At 45.0% G+C, this 19,147-nt stretch overlaps 1 protein-coding gene across 1 annotated transcript in view; it reads right to left on the reverse strand.

The window, feature by feature from the left end:
- Itpr2 (inositol 1,4,5-trisphosphate receptor type 2) overlaps positions 1-19,147 on the reverse strand; it is a 429,229-nt gene that overhangs the window by 303,537 nt on the left and 106,545 nt on the right. The window contains exons 11-13 of the mRNA XM_059256359.1: positions 13,115-13,266; positions 6,873-6,972; positions 6,265-6,425 (exon numbers count right to left, since the gene is read on the reverse strand). Of these exons, the coding sequence (XP_059112342.1) occupies positions 6,265-6,425; positions 6,873-6,972; positions 13,115-13,266 (413 nt within the window). The remainder of the gene's footprint in view (positions 1-6,264; positions 6,426-6,872; positions 6,973-13,114; positions 13,267-19,147) is intronic.

The following is a 19,147-nucleotide window of genomic DNA, read 5'->3' on the forward strand; positions in this document are numbered from 1 at the left end:
TTTCCTGTCTAGTTCCTCCCACCCTCCATTCCAATTCCAACTCTAATCAAATATTGCAAATGGTTAATAAATAAAATTCTGCGCGTCTCAAAAAGAAATGGGCTTGGAAGATGATGGCAGAGGTATGACTGGATGTCCCCAAACATTGTTCCTGAAGCAAACCACACAGCTGTGACTGGATGTCCCCAAACATTGTTCTTGATGCAAACCTCTGGCAATAGGTAACGTCAGCAGGCTACAGTGAGACTGACTCTGAATGAGTCTCTGCTCAATGGACATTTAGCTTGAACATAAATATTTTCTCTTGCTGATTCCATAACTAGAATAAGGTGTTTGGACATGAAAAACAAAAGGCTCAGTTGTGTTGTGACTCTAGATTACTCTTAAAGACGGTAACCGTTAATGAGATAATAAGCAGAACATTTTTTTTACTTTTTATTTTATCATATAAATATCTATGTGGGTATTTAGCCCAAGGAGGCCAGAAGAGGGCATCAGATGCCCTGGAGCTGGAGTTACATACAGATGATTGTGAGATGCTATGTGGGTGCTGGGAACTGAACCTTGGTCCTTTGGGAGAACAGCCAGTGCTTTTAACCACTGAGCCATCTCCAGCTCAAGAACATTAAGTCTTGATGGAGGGTCACTACGCATTATTCCTAATGGATAGAGGTGCCTTTGGTGATGATGAGGATGATAGCCAAAGACACCAAGCTTCTTGTTCACTCGTTTGTTTATTTATATGTCAAGAAAAAAACAAAACGAACAACAACAAAACCACCTGGTGGTTGTCGTCAGCTAAACTCAAACTTCATAACTCATGCAATCTTACTAATTTTTTTTCTAATAAACGATTTCCTCTGTGACTTAGTTTAAAGCAGTTCCTCCAAATTCAAACATTCTACCCTGCCTAGAGGGAGAAGGGGGCTCATGAGACTGAGAAAGTAACACAAAACCTCACATGTCTGGGAAGCTGAGACCTTCGAGATTCACAAGACTGCTGCCAGGGTTCTAGGACTGTGGGGGATGCTGGGAAGAGAGGCTGTGGGGGCTCATGGAGCTGCCTACAGGGAGTTCCCAATGCAGCTGCATGAGTCATCATCCCTGCTGGGGTGGCTCTCCTGATGCAGCTGCTCCTGAGTCACCCCTCATCCACATCCCAGTTATTAGCTCTTCAAGTGAGACCTGGCTGGCATCATTATTTTGGTCTGACATAGGTTCCCTATCTGAGGTGAGTAGCTGTCTGCTCACATACCCCTAAGAAAAGCCATGCAACAGACTTCCTGTCAGATTTAGCAAAGTTGGATAAGATATATACTATGTATTTTAAAGGACACACACCTGAAAATATAAAAGGCCACATGGGTCAAGAACAAAGTAAGAATCACTCAGCCAAGAGTAAGCTAATGTAGTGGTGCTGGAGGGATGCGGGAGGGGCAAACGGAAGCTGTGGAGGAACCGATGCAGAAGGGCCCTTCTTGTAGAAAGCCTCAAAACTCCAGAGCCCTGTGTGGGCTGCAGCAAGGCAGATGCCAAGGGGGCAGGAAGCACACCGACGGAGCTTCCGCCTGTGCTCACAATGGCTCGCATGCCTCACCTCGGCCAGCACAGGGTGTGAGTTCTCACCCCCAACACCACCCCTCAGCCTGGACTGGGGGAGAGGAGTCAGGTGAAGGCTGTGCCAACAGATGGAAAATGAATGAACACAGAGAGAAAGCAATAATGATCCACCCAAGGAAAGCCCACATAACTAAACCTCAAAACACACAGAAAACTGACATTAGGAAAGACAGCCATCATGCTAAAAATGAGAAAGCTGATTCATTGCTAATAAGATTCAAATGACAAAGTCATTCCTAAGTGACATTTAAATGAGTGTGTTGTCAGTCTTCAACAGATAAAGAACTTACCACAAAATATACATATAATTTAAAATAGTAGATATGAATGAAGAGTAGGTGAGTAGGCACAGAACCAGCATAAATCTGAGAAATAAAAAGTAGACGTATAATCACCTAATAAAAGTCCAGGTTATAAGAAAAATTAGCAGTTATAAGACAGTATCGAAAGGGTATAGACAATAACATATAGAGATTTTTTTAAAGAAGATTATAAAAGAGAAGTTAAAGAATTCAAGGGGATCGTTGGCTACACAGAGAGTTCAAGGACACCCTGGGCTCTAGGAAACCTGGTCTCACAAAAAGAAAGGAAGGGGGAATGGAGAGAAGAGAGAACAGAGAGAAGGAATAAGGGAGAGAGGAAAGGAAGGAATTAGAGAGGAAAGAGGAGGAGGGCAGGGGAGGAAGAAAAGGAAGAAAGAAGAGAAGGTGAGATGGAAGAGGGAGGGAGGGAGGGAGGGAGGGAGGGAGGGAGGGAGGGTACATCATAATTTATATGACGTATTGATAAGAATCGCCACTCCGCTCTGTTTGTTACATGAAGACATGGCCGTCTTCTTAAGGTTCTGGGTTTGGAAGCAAGTGTAGCATGGTCTTGGGCTGGCTGGACAAACATTCTGCCACTGAGCCGTGTTCCCAGCCTCTAGCTGCATGAAGACATGGACACAACAGCCTTCACCTTTGCAGCAACCTGGAGCACATCTGTGTGGCCAGCACCGGGCACCTACCAAGAGCTCAGTCTCACGGAATGAGCAGCATCAGCCGACCCTCTGTGGACAAATTAGGTCCCACAGAGTGCAGCACGATACAGAGACAGTAAGAAGTGTGTGCTGCACCTTCTCAGGCTCCAGGTAGCAATTGGCACCTCATGCCCCTCCTCCCATGACACACACACGCACCCCTCATACTCTGCTTTCTTGGTGCAGTCATGTAGACACAAAGAGAAAATTCAAATGAAAACATCTAAGGCTGAGGAGGCTAGAGCCTGACACAGGTCTGCACCCACAGAGTCCCTTCCTGGGGTGACTACAGAAAGCACAGTGGGGAGAAGAGAGAGATCCAGCAGCACAGGCCCTTGGAGGCAGGTCTGCAATGTTCTAAATCCCTCCCTTTGACCTTGGCTTTGAAGAAAAAGAATAGCTAATAATAACTTCACTCTCAGGGGGGATCAGGGCTGCCAGTGATTCTCAGAAAGAGTTTTCTACTGAATTCTAAACTGAAGGACTAAGAGTCCATTCACTTCTCTGTAGCATGGACTACATCAGGATGAGGGGTGAATCAGTAAATGCAACTTCCCAGTTCTCAGGCACAGTCTCCTTGCTATTATTTTTCACTAAAGCAGAAGAGGCAGAAAGTGACAGGAGACATTTTTAAAAAAGAAGAAGAAAGAAGAAAGAAAAAAAAAAAAATTGGGTCAAGGGTCATCCTGACCCACCATCCTCCTGAGACACATCAGGAAGGGCTGAGTTCCCTCCCACAAGAACTGGGGAAGAACGGCCTGTAGAAAGAAGCACCCAGAGAGGCCCAACACTCAAAAGATACTTCAAGTTTACCAAAGGAGACCTCTTAGAGAAGTGTGTCACTTCCTGTGAATGCAGGAGAGGGACAGACAGAAATGAATTCATCAAGAGAGGCACAAGAGAAAAGCACCCCATCTGCACAGTGAAATCCACTTCTGCTGTGAGCTGGCTCTGGTCTCCTGTAGCCATGTGAGTGGCCGGTGTCTGCTTCTGGCCACCACAGGGTAGGTATATGAGGACAGTTGTCAAACAGGCTCCCACAGGGAGAGCAGTGGCAGGAGCAGAGGAAGCCGAAAACCACTTGACTGTTTGTCAGCATACTGACAACGTTAATTAAGAGGTATACAGTGTGGTGTATGTCTAAAGGTCTCTGGAATTTATGAACTTAGAAGTGGGTTTATCCATCCTGTTTCCTTCCTACTCAATTCAAAACATGTTAGAGTCACGCACATCATCACATATATGTATAGTTCACTCCTATTCCTGGCTATTCTATTGTATGAGCATAGAACAATTTTATCATTCTTCAACTATGACCAACATGGATGGCCTTCAGTGAGGGGTGTCTAGAACAAGGCTGGACATTTCTGCCCTTCCGTTCTGGGAATTCTTTTGAACAGATGTTCAAGAATGTCTAACTGAGGAACGAAGCCAGTGAGCCACAGCATTTTCTTCTCTGACTTAGTCTGTTGTGGAATATTATTTTAAGATGTGTTACATGGGCCGGGCGGTGGTGGCGCACGCCTTTAATCCCAGCACTCGGGAGGCAGAGCCAGGCGGATCTCTGTGAGTTCAAGGCCAGCCTGGGCTACCAAGTGAGTTCCAGGAAAGGCGCAAAGCTACGCAGAGAAACCCTGTCTCGAAAAACCAAAAAAAAAAAAAAAAAAAAAAAAAAAAAAAAAAAAGATGTGTTACATGTGTTTGTGCTGTGGAACACTTGTTTAATGATGCAAAGATGTGTTGCATTCTTTTATGTTGCATTTGTTTAACTCTGTGAAGCTGTTACTTTGCCTGCCTAATACACCTGATTGGTCTAATAAAGAGCTGAACGACCAATAGCAAGGCAAGAAAAAAGGATAGATAGAGCTGGCAGGCAGAGAGAATATATAGGAGAAGTCTGGGAGAGAAGATCAAGAAACAAGAAAAAGAAGAGAGGAGGACTTGAGGGGCCAGCCACCCAGCTACACAGCAAGACATGGAGTAAGAAGTAAAAGTAGCCGGGCGGTGGTGGCGCACGCCTTTAATCCCAGCACTCGGGAGGCAGAGCCAGGCAGATCTCTGTGAGTTCGAGGCCAGCCTGGGCTACCAAGTGAGTTCCAGGAAAAGGCACAAAGCTACACAGAGAAACCCTGTCTCGAAAAACCAAAAAAAAAAAAAAAAAAAAAAAAAGAAGTAAAAGTATACAGAAATAGAGAAGGTAAAAGCCCAGAGGCAAAAGGTAGTCGGGATAATTTAAGGTAAGGAAAGCTGGCAAGAACTAAGCCAGGCTAAGGCCAGGCATTCATATGTAAGAATAAGACTCCATGTGTGATTTATTTTGGAGCTGGGTGGTGGGCCCCCAAAAGAGCAAAGAACAAAGAGTAAAAGAGTAAAGAGTAAAAAAATAGCTACATTTGTCATTCCTGGCTGGGCTGTTTGGCGAGGGGCTTGTTATGGCAATGCTTGGAGGCGAGAACACCAATGCACACAGCCAGAGACTCGGCAAATGACTCCTTATTGTCCAAAGCCTACAGCAGATCATGGTGTGTGTGGCACTGAGGGGGGGGGGGGTCTTTGCTCTGAGGTCCTGAGAGCACCCAACTGTCAATCATATGACTGGATCCCCCACTTACTATTTATGTACTTTTACCCAGTGGAGTTTAACCCCCACTTCCTTTAGGCAAAATGGGAACCACTATTGGAGTGCTATGTGAAGGATTAGGGCACAAAGTGGAGACACGATGACTTCTAGCTATCAATAGCTTTCTTTTTCTCACATACTTATGAATAAATGAATAATCAATCAAGGATCCAGTTTCTCTGAGTGAGTGACACAAGCAGAGAGCACACTTTCTTTTCTGATATTACATGTTTGATCAGTCTGTGGTATCAGAGCTGAGAAATGTATCATGAATCCAAAAAATTTAAAACTCTACATCTAAACACCAAATCAAGCATGGTCCTATAAATCTTTTAAAAACTTTGAAAAAAAAAGAGCAGAGAGAAACTGAAATCATCTATTTTCAAGCCAAGATAAAATGGAAAAAATAAGTATTCCATCAGACATTTCTAGGTTTACTTTTTATTTTTATTTATGTGTGTGTATCTGTATGTGTATATGTGCATGTGAGTGCAGTGCCTGTGGAGGCCAGAGGAGGGTGCAAGGCCCTTGGACCTAGAGTTACAGGTAGTTATGAGCCATCTGCTGTGGGTGCTGGCAAGCATTCTTCACTGCTGAACCATCATCAGAAGCCAGGCTGCTGCTATGGAGAATATTCTAAATGTTCTGTTAGAGTCATTTGGTTTACTATAAGAACTGACAATTGTGTGTGTGTGTGTGTGTGTGTGTGTGTGTGTGTTTGTGTGTGTGTGTGTGTGTGTGTGTGTGTGTGTGGTAGTGGTGGTTGTTGCTGTTGCTGCTGCTGCTGTTGTTGTTTAGGAGATTAGATGTTAATTTACTAGTTTTGAGGGATAAGGTCTCATGTAGCCCAGGCTGGCTTTGAGCTTGCTATGCAGCTGAGGATGACCTTGAACTCCTGATCCTGCAGCCTCCACCTCCCGAGTGCTGGAATCACAAGCCTGCACTCCCACACCCAGGTCCACAGTTGACCCTTAAGGATTCAGTGTCACATTTGAAATCCACTCACCTCCTCTCGTTCTGAGTGATGCTGCCATTCTCCAGCTTTTTGACCGTGGTTGCCAGCACTTTGTTGGCATCATTGGCGAAGTCCAAGTCTCGGACCTCAGACAGCGGGACACATACGATGGCAAAGGCTTCTTTGTCTTCTTTAGTCTGGCAGGTTCCAATCTGCAATATGTGTTTCCATTAAACAACTGCACAGTCTCTAGAGACCATGATCCTCAGTACCCAGATACACTGGGTGGGTGCGGACAAGACAGAGAAACTCCAGGAAACATCATCCACAACAAAAGGCTTTCCATGCCCATTTCTTGCCCTGTTCCTGAAGAGACCCCCAAAGAGTGTTTTTTTCACTCGCCGCCCCTCTGTCTCAAATAATTCCAAGTAGAGAAGATGCCCCTGGAATCCTCTCATGCCCTTTTGATATCTGCATCTCACCCTGCTGAGCCATAGCCCTGCCACCCAGGTCAGAGACCTGAGCCACTGGTAGACATTCCCTCCTACGAAATCAGCTGCAACCAGTTCTAGTGCCTGAAAAGATGGACTGTCAGTCACAGTCACACTCAGTCCTGTGAGCGCAGCAGCCCACAGACAAACCAGCCCAGCCGCACTTACTTTCAGCATGACGGGCCTCTCTTCCTCCATGTCTATAGGGATGCTGGTACTTGTTACCCACGTATTGGTGCATAAATGCCTTAACCGCACATAGGAGTTCCTAAAAGCAAATGATATAAAAACATGGAGAGCTGACAAGAGGGCTCAGAGGACAAAGGGGCTTGTTACCCAGTGATGAGGACCTAAGTTCAATCCCCAGAACCCACTAAAGATGGAAGGCAAGACCACCTCTACAAAGCTGTTCTCTGACCTACACAAACAGACAATATTTTTAATTACCACCCTCTGCATATTGACATATTCAGCAAATCCATGTATGATATGAACATTAAATATCATAGACTAGTAACTGTCTCAGGATCTATCTGGAATAAGAAATAATTCTTAGATTCAGGCTCCTCTGGAGCACAAAGCTTCACTTCCTAGGCCAGGGGCTCCTGGGCCATCAGCATCACCAGGAACCTTGTCAAAAATGTCACTGGTCCACTGTGGGGTGTGGTCAGCAAAGACTAGTTTATCCTGTCCCCAGAAAGCTACTAACCTAAATGTACCTATAGCCTGTGGTGGTTTGAAAGAAAATGGTCCCCCAAAGGGAGTGGCACTATTAGGAGATGTGGCCTTTGGGGAGTAGGTGTGATCTTGTTGGAGGAAGTATGTCACTGTGGGGGTGGGCTTTGAGGACTTTTTCTCAAGCTTCCCTCAGTGTGGCAGTCAGTTGACTTCCTGTTGACTGTAAGATGTAGTACTCTCAGCTCCAGCACCATGTCTATCTGCATGCCAAAATGCTCCCCTTCATGATCACGATGGACTGAACCTCTGAAACGGTAAGTGAGCCACCCTCAATTAAATGTTTTCCTTTATAAGAGTTGCCATAGTCATGATGTCTCTTCACAGCAATAAAACTCTAAGACATAGCCCCTGAATCACAAAGTTGCTGTGGCCATTGAGGGCATACTTAGAGCAGCTAAATAAATAAATAGTTCTGAATCATCCAAAAGCCACAATCCCAAGACAAGGCTGAGCAGTCAGCTGCTTGGACTTCTAGCTCAGACCTCACACCATAAACCACATCTTTTGTTCCCTTAGTGATGCTTCTCAGGTTTCTGGGGGTTTGTTGGTAGTCGTGGTGTATAATTCGGGAGCACCGACTCTAGTTCCTAAGTGAGAAGATGAAAACAATTGTCAGGGTGACGGGGAGAGGAGAGGAGGAGGACGGGGAATAAGAACAAAGTCTGGTGACGTGTACAGGAAGATGCCATCACTGTGTATGCTAACTTAAAATTTAAGATTTTATTTAAATTCTGTGTACATCATTGAGTGTAGCGCCCACAGAGGCCAGAAGGGGGCACCAGATCCCCTGGAGCTGGAGTTACAGGAGGTTGTGAGCGACCTGTGTGGACACTGGGAACTGAACTCAGGCCCTCTAGAAAAGCAGTATGCAGTGGTTTGTAACCACTGCACCGTCTCTCCTTCCTCAAAAAAAAAAAAAAAAAAAAAAAAAAAAAAAGAAAAGAAAAAAAGAAAGAAAATATTTGTGGTAAATAAGCTTCTTTGGGCATGAGTTATGTCTGTTTGCTACTAATTCAGTGTGAAGAATCAACAATGTATACTACATAAAGTGTCTTTACCAAACACACACACAAGCTGTGTGCTGACTGGACAGTTGACAGGTGCATTTCAGCCACAAGCTCACAAGACTCACACCCTGTGTCCTCCAGGGGCAAGAGTTCCACACTTGACCAATTCTTGAGTCACCAGTAACAAAAATTACCTGTGTAGGCACCATGGCAGAATACCTGGAGAGGGCACCTAGAGCTCCATTCTACTCAAACAGCGCCTTTCCCATCTCATCCCTTATTCCAACAATTTCTTCAACAAGAGTGCACAGTGCCATTAAAATAAAGAGCCTATCACTTAGTGTTCAGCCTAAAGCTAAGATGTAAATATGTCATACAACCTGAGGTATAACATTTTAGGACCAAACAGAAGACATGACATCAAACGCCTCAGAGAAACTCATCATCAGGGTTCTTCATAATAGTAGATAAAATACACAGTGAGTTTCAGTCTAGAATGGCAAGCACCTAACCCTGGTCCAAAAAACCAGAAATGCCCGTTTGAGCGCCCAGTGTTCTTTGCACTGGCCTAAGTAGGTGATGTCATCTACAACTGCTGTCTCCCCCACCGTCCTAGGCTCTAGGAAATGGGAGCATAGCACACTATGTGGTGGCCAGCTCCTCTATTTCACTCTTACATTTTCCACTACAGGTGAGTTTCCTTTCTTCAAAATGCTTGTATGGTGGTTTAAATGATACATGACTCCCATGGGCTCATATGTTTCAATGCTTGGTTTCCAGCTGGTGGCCTTGTTAGAAGAGGTGTGTCATTTGGGGTCAGCTTTGAAGCTCCAAAAGTCTTGCCCCATTATAGTTGGTTCTCTCTCCTCTCTCTCTCTGCCCGGTGGTTATTGCTCAACATGTAAGCACTCAGCTACTGCTACTGCACCATGCCTGCCTGCTCCCATGTTCCCCACAATGATGGTTATGAACTCTAGCCCTTTGGAACCATGAATCCCCAAATGCTTTCTTTTACAAGTTGCCTTGGTCATAGTGTCCCTTCACGGCATTAGAAAAGCAACAAAGGCAGCCTGGAACCAGAGTAGTTGAGGTTTCAGGTTTTTGGTTTTTGTTTTTTTTGTTTTTTTGGTTTTTTTTGTTTTTAAAGCATTTCCATGTCAGTGTTTAATTAGCTATCTTGGGATAAGACCCAAGTCTAAACATGATGTTCATTTATGTTTCATGTGTGCCTTAGCCATGTAGGCCAAAGGTAATTTTATACAATATTTTAAGTATACCTGCATTTTAGCTGCAATCCATCACACAAAGTCAGGTGTAGGATTTTCTACTTGTGGCATCATATTGGTTCTCAAAAACTTCTTGGGTTACTTCAGATTAGATTTTCAGCTCAGGGATGCTCTCAGCCTGGATGCACCCCTGGAGTCAACCAACACTATTGAGTTGCAAACTGAGTAGATGACACAGAGTAATAACATGATCTATAAGGATTTGGGAACTAAGTAACTCTGGGACTATGTCACAGGTATTTGCTGGCTGTCAGGTTTGACGTGGTCTGGTTGTCTATGATATAAGGGCACTGCTGTGGAGTGATGGTTCAGGGCAGACTTTTCATTCCATGCTCCAAGATCAAACTCCACCTTATGAGCACAGACAGGCCAATTAGCTTGTCCTTCTAAGTCACCATCTCCCAAACTCTGCTGTCTGTCACCTGGGAGGCTCTTATAAACCCAAAGTCTAAGTTGTAACACACACCAGTTAAACCAGTGTCTGGAGTGGGAGGTAGGCATCAGGACTGGTCCTGACTGCTAAGTGTCCACTGGGCAGGAAAGACTGGGAACCCTACTCTAGTCCCTTAATCCAAGAAGCCCAGTCTGGGGCTTGCTAGATCACTCGCCCAGCCCCACTGCAGACCAAGGCATCACAAACTGTATCTAGCAGATCCCCATGACTGATCCGGGATTTCACCAGGCTAAAGCACCTCTGTGGAACTCTGTCCTCTGAGCATAAGGGCCACTGCCATCTTAATCAGAACAAGTGTGACTGTCCCCCAAGACTGGACCCGTTGTTCCTTCATGGGGAGGTGGGGAGGGGTAATTAAACCCTCAGCTGAGGAAGCCACTACTTCCTTCATTTCCAACTACATGCAGTCTCATGAAGTTCTAGAATACATGGTAGATAAAGGTTAGCTGAAGAGGGGTGCCATCTGTACAGCATAGGGAGGTTGCCATGCATGCTGGAGTCAAGCTTTTCAGTAACACAGTTGTTTGGGGTTACACACACTCCTGTAAGAAACCCCTCGCTGTGGTGGTATTGTGTTCCCCAAAATGTTGTGCACCCTAATAAACTTATCTGGGGTCAGAGACAGAACAGCCACTAGATACAAAGGCTAGAAAATGGTGGTACTCACACCTTTAATCCTAGTAAACCAGAGGCAGAAATCCATCTGGATCTCTATGAGTTCAAGGCCACATTGGAAACGGCCAGGCATGATGACACACGCCTTTAATCCCAGAAAGCAGCCTTTAATCCCAGGGAGTGGTGGTAGAAAGCAGAAAGGTATATAAGGCATGAGGACCAGAAACTAGAAGCATTTGGCTGGTTAAGCTTTTAGGTTTTGAGCAGCACAGTTCAGCTGAGAGCCATTGGGATATGAGGACACAGAGGCTTCCAGTCTGAGGAAACAAGACCAGCTGAGAAGTTGGCGAGATGATGTTAGCTGTGGCTTGTTCTGTCTCTCTGACCATCCAGCATTTCACCCCAATAACTGGCCCCAGGTTTGATTTTATTAATAAGACTCTCTAAGATTCATGCTACACCTCACAAAGCTCCTGTGAGCAAACCCAGTAAACTCCCTGGTTTACTCACTGGACTTGAGTGAAATCTTTCCTTTGGTCTGTTGTTGGTGCCCCATGTTCGGGAACATTTGTTCACATTCCTCCAGGAAAAGGTCATGCGGTAGGAGTTTAAAGTTTGAGAAATACTGCATTCCATATTGGAATCCCCGAGTAATGCTTTTAAGAGATGTAGTGTCCACATCTCACCAGCAGCAAGACTGACTTCATTGCTCTCAGAAGGGCCAGGACCCGTTGCTCAGATCTTTCTCAGCCAGTCTGAGAAGACCTGCTCTAACTCAGCCTCTGACCTCTGACTTCTGACCTCCGACCTATGAGAGTTACCCAGGATGAAGCCAGAAAATAGTTAAGAAGAACTTGGCATGGCGCTTGGCCCATAGAAAGTATTCACAGATTTCGTATGAGGATGTAAGAGTGGCTAGTGTTAAAAGTTTATTGTTACCTATAAACAGTGAATGACAGCTGAATCACATTAACACAAAATCCTTCACGCAGGGAAAAGAACTCCAACCCTTCTGAACAGCAGTAGCTAACACCTCTGTGCAAGGTGAGACTTAGTAACCTTGTGGAGGGCCTATGCACCTGGCAGAGAGTTCTCACCATTTCTTTAACCAAATCCTCCTACATTGAGTTCAAGAAAGACACCATTTTTGCTGACTTAGATCTAAAATGAGTTAAGTCAGAGTAATAATCAAGGACCCCATATGTTGTATGTATTTTGAAAGAAAATGGCCCCCATAGGGAGTGGCACTATTAGGAGGTGTGGCCTTGTTGAAGGAAGTGTGTCATTGTGAGGATGGGCTTTAAGGTCTCCTGTGCTGAAGTTGTGCCCAGTGTGGACACAGTTCACTCCCTGTTGCCTGCAGATCAAGATGTAGGACTGTCAGCTCCTTCTCCATCACCTTGTCTGCCTACATGCCACTCACCATGATGATAACGGGCTAAACCTCTGAAACGGTAAGCCAGCCTCATTGAAGTGTTTTCCTTTATGAGAGTTGCCTGGTCATAGTGTCTCTGCACAGCAATGGGACCCTAACGAAGACAGCATACAAGAAGGCAGACACTTGGGTCAGGCCAGTGCAGCAGAGTACATGTCTTCACGGGCTGCATTAGTGAGCAAGGAGGAGGGGAGATGGACTCACATCAAGGGGGTTCTCAGATCCCTTCATATCTCTCCCCAGTGTGGCTACATTGAATAAATCTCCTTTTTCAACTTTCTGTTTTTAATTTGGCTCTTTTAATTGGCTTAATGAGCACAGGTGGCAGGACCTGACTTGGGGCACTGACTGTGGCCCACAAGTTTGAGAGCAACCTGAGCTCATGTGTTCATTGGTCTGATGACCCCACTTCTCATCTTGATGCCCAGGGCATGTCCTGCCTTGTAATTGACAGTAAACAAATACTTCTTAGCCGAACCACTAACAAAATGAACAAGTAAATGAGCTAAGCAGGAAATCTGACAGGTAAATGATAAAATTTAGACTAAAAATGCTATTAGATTATTTTTCATTGTTGTGACCAAAGGCTACATCATTAATAAGAATAAATGATTCTAATAAATTTTCCAGAGCTTCTTTGGTACTGCACATTTTAATTATTTATACAAATAAAGCACGCTATGTTTATCTGTTCACCTGAGAGAGGCACAATGCTTTGCATGCATTTTCTTCACTCATGCTCTCTTCTGTTGTAAAAATTGTATTAATATTATACTTTTTATTCCCTACCTGTTGGGAAAACTATTCAGAGAAACATCTGTTCATCCTAATTCTTTTCACTTATTTATTTCTTTTTATTTTATATTTCTTTTTACCTTGGAACCAGGCAGTCAGCTCTCTGAAGCGTTGTGGCATCAAGTTCAAAAAGGGATGCGATGTCATTTCCGTGTGGAACTGAGACCAGGGTGTACATAATCTTCTCCCCTGCCTGACGCTTTTTCTTTGAAGTTGGAAGCTCTCCATCTTTCTGTTGAAGAGGTTTGAGGTTATTCAGTGTCTTCAGATTGAGTGTTAACTGCTCCAGTTAATCAGGAGATAAGGTGTAAGTTTGTCTGCCATTCTTTCATTGGATTATAGGAGTGTCTATTCTGACTCCCTCAGAAGATTGGGGCACATAGCCTTTGTTCTGATGATGGGCACTCATAAGGCCCATGTTCCGCAGAGGGGTAGCCTAACCTGACCATGTCCTTAAATCATAATAGTTATGGCCCCTCCTCTAGTGGCTTTATACCTATTTACAATGCAGTGATTTGACCCTCTACATTTATGTCAAAAACAGAGAAGAAACAGTGTCCCAAATCCTCTAAACTCCATGGACTCAAGAAGACATACATATTTCTGTTAAAATATTTGGAAATCCTTTAAGCCAGCGGATCTGCCAGCCTTCCCATCATTAGTGGGAACATACCTTCTTAGGGACTTACTATTAACTACATTTAGGCAGTTTGTAGCTTCTGATCAGTGTAGTAGATACTACAAACACTGGTTGCAATGGGTTTCTGTAGACTTGACTTGAGAGAGGTGAGTATAAAGCATTCTGTAGTCACCACGACAACACTGCTCAAGTGCAGATCAGAACAGTGCAGCTGTGGATTCCTAGAGCATTTGGTAAACTGTTGCTGTTTCTTCTCTTCTGTTGCCAAAAGAAAACTGCTTTTCCACTAATTCATGCCTTTCAAGCATTTTAAATACAACAATATTTATAAATGTGTGGTTTGGAGGAATTGTTTAAATTCTTTTTCCTAATTTTCTTTCTTCAGGATAGATTATTTCAACAAGCAATTTGTAGTGATGACTGTGTTGACTTCAATTTTGGAGTGCAGTAGCTGTGTGAAAGAGTAACTATTTGGTCTTATTGAAGCCAACACAGAACTTGCTGCTGCTGTGGTTTTTCTTTGGTGATAAATAAAATAGTTACATACTTTTAAAAAAAAAAAGAAGAAGAAGAAGACATACAAATGACAAGTGAATACAGGGAATGTAAGTCAAAGCCACTGCAGACAGCACACTGTCAGGGACAGCATGACCAAAGTCTAGGGATAAAGGGCCAAACATGCAGAGAAAGGGAACCTTTGTACCCTATGGATGTAAATTGGTGTCATTATCATGAAAACATGTGACCCAGGGATTCTTCCTGTGGGCATGAGGGTATGAGAAGGATACAGGATCACATTCAAGTACAAAAACTGATATCCCTACCTCACTGAGAGACCTGTACTCCAGCATGGCTGCAGAACTAGTCAAAAAGAAAACTAGTCCATGTAAACAGTCAAAGACAGACAGACAGACAATAGAAAGGGAGGAAAGAAAGAAAGGAGAGAGGGAGAAAGGGAGTTGAAGCATGTAATTTCATTGGCCCATGAGAAGAACTTCCAGGGGTTATGTTATACTAAGCTGTGAGCAGCAGCTTTCTCTGGAGATTCCAAAATGAAACCACAGCCCTGACTGCTAGGAACAGAGGCAGGAAGGGGGGTCATGTGACCCTCTTGTGCAGGACCAATGGAATACTGTGTGTAACCACAAACATTTTCTTCCTTCCTCCTCCCTTCCTTCCTTCTTTTTAGACAGGGTTTCCCTAAGTAGACCAGGCTGGCCTCAGACTCACAGCAATCCTCCTGTTTCAGCCTGCCAAGTGCTGGGATTAAGAACCTGAGCAACTACTCCCAGCTGGTGCTCCTTCCCAAAGACAAAAACTGTCCTGTCGTGAGCTCTGATGTTAAACATGGTAAAGAAGGCAGCAGAGGGAGAACAGGTCAGAAGGCGTGTAGGAAGAGGGAGAAATGACCCCGGAAGAAAGGATAGGAAATAGGAAGTTCGTTTCATTCGCAGTGGCAACAAGCTCTTAAAGCGCTTTGGGGATTCCACAATGGTATCGCTGCCGAGAGAATCACAGCTATGGTGAGCGCTGTTCCTCCCTATGAAGGAGGTGACGAAGAACATAAGAGCACAGAACTGACCAGACGAAGAGTCAGCTCATACACGAATCAGAGGACCTTCATGGATGCCCAGGCAGTGAGATCCAGGCGTGCCTTGGTCCACTTGCTGCTGCTGTACCCAAGCCCCACAGGCCACATGATTTCTAAGGTCTTCCTTCTGGAAACCAGAGGTCCACACACATGGAGACAGACACTGTCAAGGGCCTTGGTACTGCATCATACATGGAGACTACCACACCATGAGCCAGAGCAACTGAGCCCCAGCAGGCTTGGTTCGGCAACCAGTCACATGAACCCACTAGCCCAGGAATCTGTCACAGAGTCCATATGTCTACCTCCTCCCAGGGAACCCAACCCCACTGTGGCACTGAGGATCAAGTTTGCAGCACATGGAACACAGGACAGTGTTTACATAGATAGGGAAGGTTATAATTAAAACACACTTGAGCTCAGGGAAGTAAGTTCTTCTCAGTTAAAATGAACCATGTTTTGAAGACAGCTTTATCGACAGAAGACCGGTTCATAACTTGAACAGGTGGAGGGTCAATGTGCACAACTCTGGTACACATTGTGTCTGGTGTAGAGGACAAAAGAAGTTGCCAGTATTCTTGGAAAAATACCATATCCCTAAAAGAAGTATGTCATCTAGCTTCCTGACTGAGCGTCCCTCACTTAGCTTACTATAATTTAGCTTTGGATACACACACTCTGGGGTGAAAAATGTGCTGACACAGCTCTTTAGATCTCTTTAGTAACTGAACGTTGACAGTATTTGAAGTGTGGTCTGTACATCAGTCCTCTATGAGTGCATTTAATGGGGTTCACCCCACTTCTGAGATGATTTTTGTAGACTTACAAGAAGATTTCAGATCTAGATCCCTAGAGACTGCTCCTAAACTGCTCTCCCTGGTAAGGTCTGCCTACGGTGCCCAGTCAGAGTGGTCAAGAGCCTCCCTGTGTTTTGACTGTAATGACTCTTTTCAAAATAGATATTTTTTAAAACTCACTGATTAGGGTTAATTAAACAAACCACTGCAAATTACTCATAATATTCGAGATTTGTAACTACATAGAACACGTGGAATGTGCTATTATATTCCTTCATCCTTCCCATTGGTCCTTGGAAAATAGTTTTAATACACAGAAAATTTCTGTACATAAATAATTTCACAGCTGTGTGTGGAGGAGTGTCCGACATGCCTATCTATCTTTTACAAGAGCCTTGCTGTTGGAAGCTTCCTGCCTTGGCTCTCCCACACTCTAATTTATTTAACAAACTCAGCTTCATAAACAATTTAGAAGTAAACATTAAGCCTGCCCCTTGGAATTTTTAAGTAATTAAATATGAATAATGAGTTATGATCATACCAGGCACTGGGAGATGTTTTTCTAAGCAGACTCCACATGGGCTGGTGAAAGGCAGGATGGAAGCCTGGCTTCTCTGCCCTCCTTCCAGGTCTGTCTTCCTCACTTTGGCTCAGAAGCCAGATTGACCCCGCACATAGGCCCTAGACACTCAAGGAGTGTCCATCTTCCTGCCCCATCTCAATGCCCTTTGAGACTAAGGGCACAGAGACATCATTGTCCTGAACCTGCGGTCACCTTGGATTCTAAGAAGAGAAACCCTCAAAGGGCACAAAGTCCCCCAATGAGGGCGATCACCAGTGAGGGTCGGGCTGCACTCTGAGCAGAAGTGATCACTGCAGGAACTCATTGACCCAGTCAAGTGATGGTGGCAGCAGTAACTTCTTCAGACGGCCTGGCCTAGAGTGGTAACCAGACAGAGCCTTGACCAGGACTCATAGTTATGGCCCAGTCTTACTCTAGTTAGACTAAGAGCTTGTGTCAGAACCCTGAAGACAGGTGAGCTCACCGGCCCCTCATCTGCTCCTCTTCCCACTGTGGCCACCCTAAAAAACGTCTCCTTTCTCTGCTCTTCGCTCTCGGTCCTCTCTCTAACTGTTGTATCAGGGTGTCAAGCCTGGTCCGAAAACCTGCCAGAGTCACCCGAAAACCCAAGTTACATATATAATAATGAATGTAGCTTCAATAAACAAGGAAGGCAATCCTGTTTCTTTACAACATGAAGATAATTCTGTTCAAACTCACGGGCTCTGTGGATCCTGTTTATAAACCTGCACTGATTTGCAAGAAAAATCAAAGACGCAGGAACTATAGCTCCCTATAGAGAATTTTGGAAGCATCATAGTTTGCCTTTCATCATAAAAATGTATTAAGAACCAAGAGCTCAAACAGGTGCCTAGTTTAAACAGCAGCAAGCTCTCTCTGACACACGCCCAGCTTAGGAGCTCAGGTCTCAGAATGCCACCTGTCTGTCCACTGGGTGCTTATCAAATAGGCATGTTTCATATAAGTTTGTGTATGCATGAGTGTGGATGTGTACATGGGAATGCGTGTGCATGTCCTCATGTGTGGGTGTATGGGTGTGTGTGTGTGTGTGTGTGTGTGTGAGTGTGTGTGTGTGTGTGTGTGTGTGTGTGTGTGTGTGTGTGTACCAGAGATCAATCTTGGACTTCAGTTGTTGAGACAAGATCTCTCACTGGGACGTGGATCTTGACAAGGCCAAGCTGGCTGGCCAGCAGTCCCCAGGAGCCTCCTCCTCCTCCCCGGTGCTGGGTTACAGGAAGGCACCACCAAAAACAGTTACTTTTACGTGGGTGCCGGGTTTGAACTCAGGACCTCAGGCTTGCAAAGCGAGCACTTAGCTAACTAAGCTATCTTCACTGCCCCAGATCTCCAGGGCTACACAGGGAGACACTTGCCCTTATGCAAAGTTGCAAAGAAGCTGTTGGCTCTGCCCCCTCCAGCCCCCACTCCTGGGGAGGTGCACTTCGGGGCACCCCAGAATACCTTTGTGGTGACTCATGGTGAGTCACCGACTTCTAGGTCAAACATCACATTGCCTGTACTGTTGGAGCCTGAGACACACCGGGAGAAGCCACGTCTGTCTTTTGGAACTGAGGTACAGGCTGCAGGAGGCTGCTGTGCCACTGGCATCCCCACCCGCCCTCCCCATCCCCAAGCTCCCATCTCTGCCTTGGGGAAGCCACACACTCCAGGCTGCCTAGGAAAGTGGCCAGCACTTTATCTTTGTAAGCCTCCTCCCCAGAGCCTCCTGGTGGGACCCTTTCTGCTTTCTCAGCCTGCACACCTTACTGCAAGTGAGCCTGGAGTAAAACCCAAGGCAACGTGAAGGTCTGCCAGCACCTGGAACCCCATCTCTGAATTCTGCAGAACAGAATTTGAAAGTACTTTTTCAACAGCTTCCTGTCTCTAGAACATTCCCATGTATATAAATGCACTCGGGTCTGTGGCTGGCCACACAGGAGGATTTTGACAATTCAGAGGATATCTGGCAGTTTCTGGACACATTTTGGTTGTCACAACTGAGAGCTGGAGAGGGGGTGGGCTGCTGCCAGAACCCAATGAGATGAGATCAGCGATGCTGCCCATCACGCTACCATCCGGAGGGTAACCCACTACCATTCAGGGAACGCCTGTGCAGATGACACCCCACCACTCACACAGAGGACCTCCCACAACCACAAAGAATTATCTGGTCCTCTGTGTCAGTATTGCAGACACTGTGAAACCCCAGCCTCAGTAACAGACTCCTTCAAAATAATCAGAACCCATGCCACATAAACATGGCAATGTTCCCCAACATGAATGACATTACAGAGAATCTTAAAAAAAAAAAAAAAAAATCCCCTCTGCAGAGCCATCTGAAAAGATGTGGACCTTCAAGAAGAAATAATGACCATGAGGTTCCCAGCTGGGCTTGACATGGTGCCAATATTTACCGGGTGCCCAGGGAAGCTGTACATTTGTAAGATTGGAAATAATGGACCCCTTTGTAAAATGAACATAGCAATTTGGTCTTAATGGGAG

This window comes from Peromyscus eremicus, chromosome 3 (assembly GCF_949786415.1).
Source record: "Peromyscus eremicus chromosome 3, PerEre_H2_v1, whole genome shotgun sequence".
In the NCBI taxonomy this organism is placed as follows: Eukaryota; Metazoa; Chordata; class Mammalia; order Rodentia; family Cricetidae; genus Peromyscus; species Peromyscus eremicus.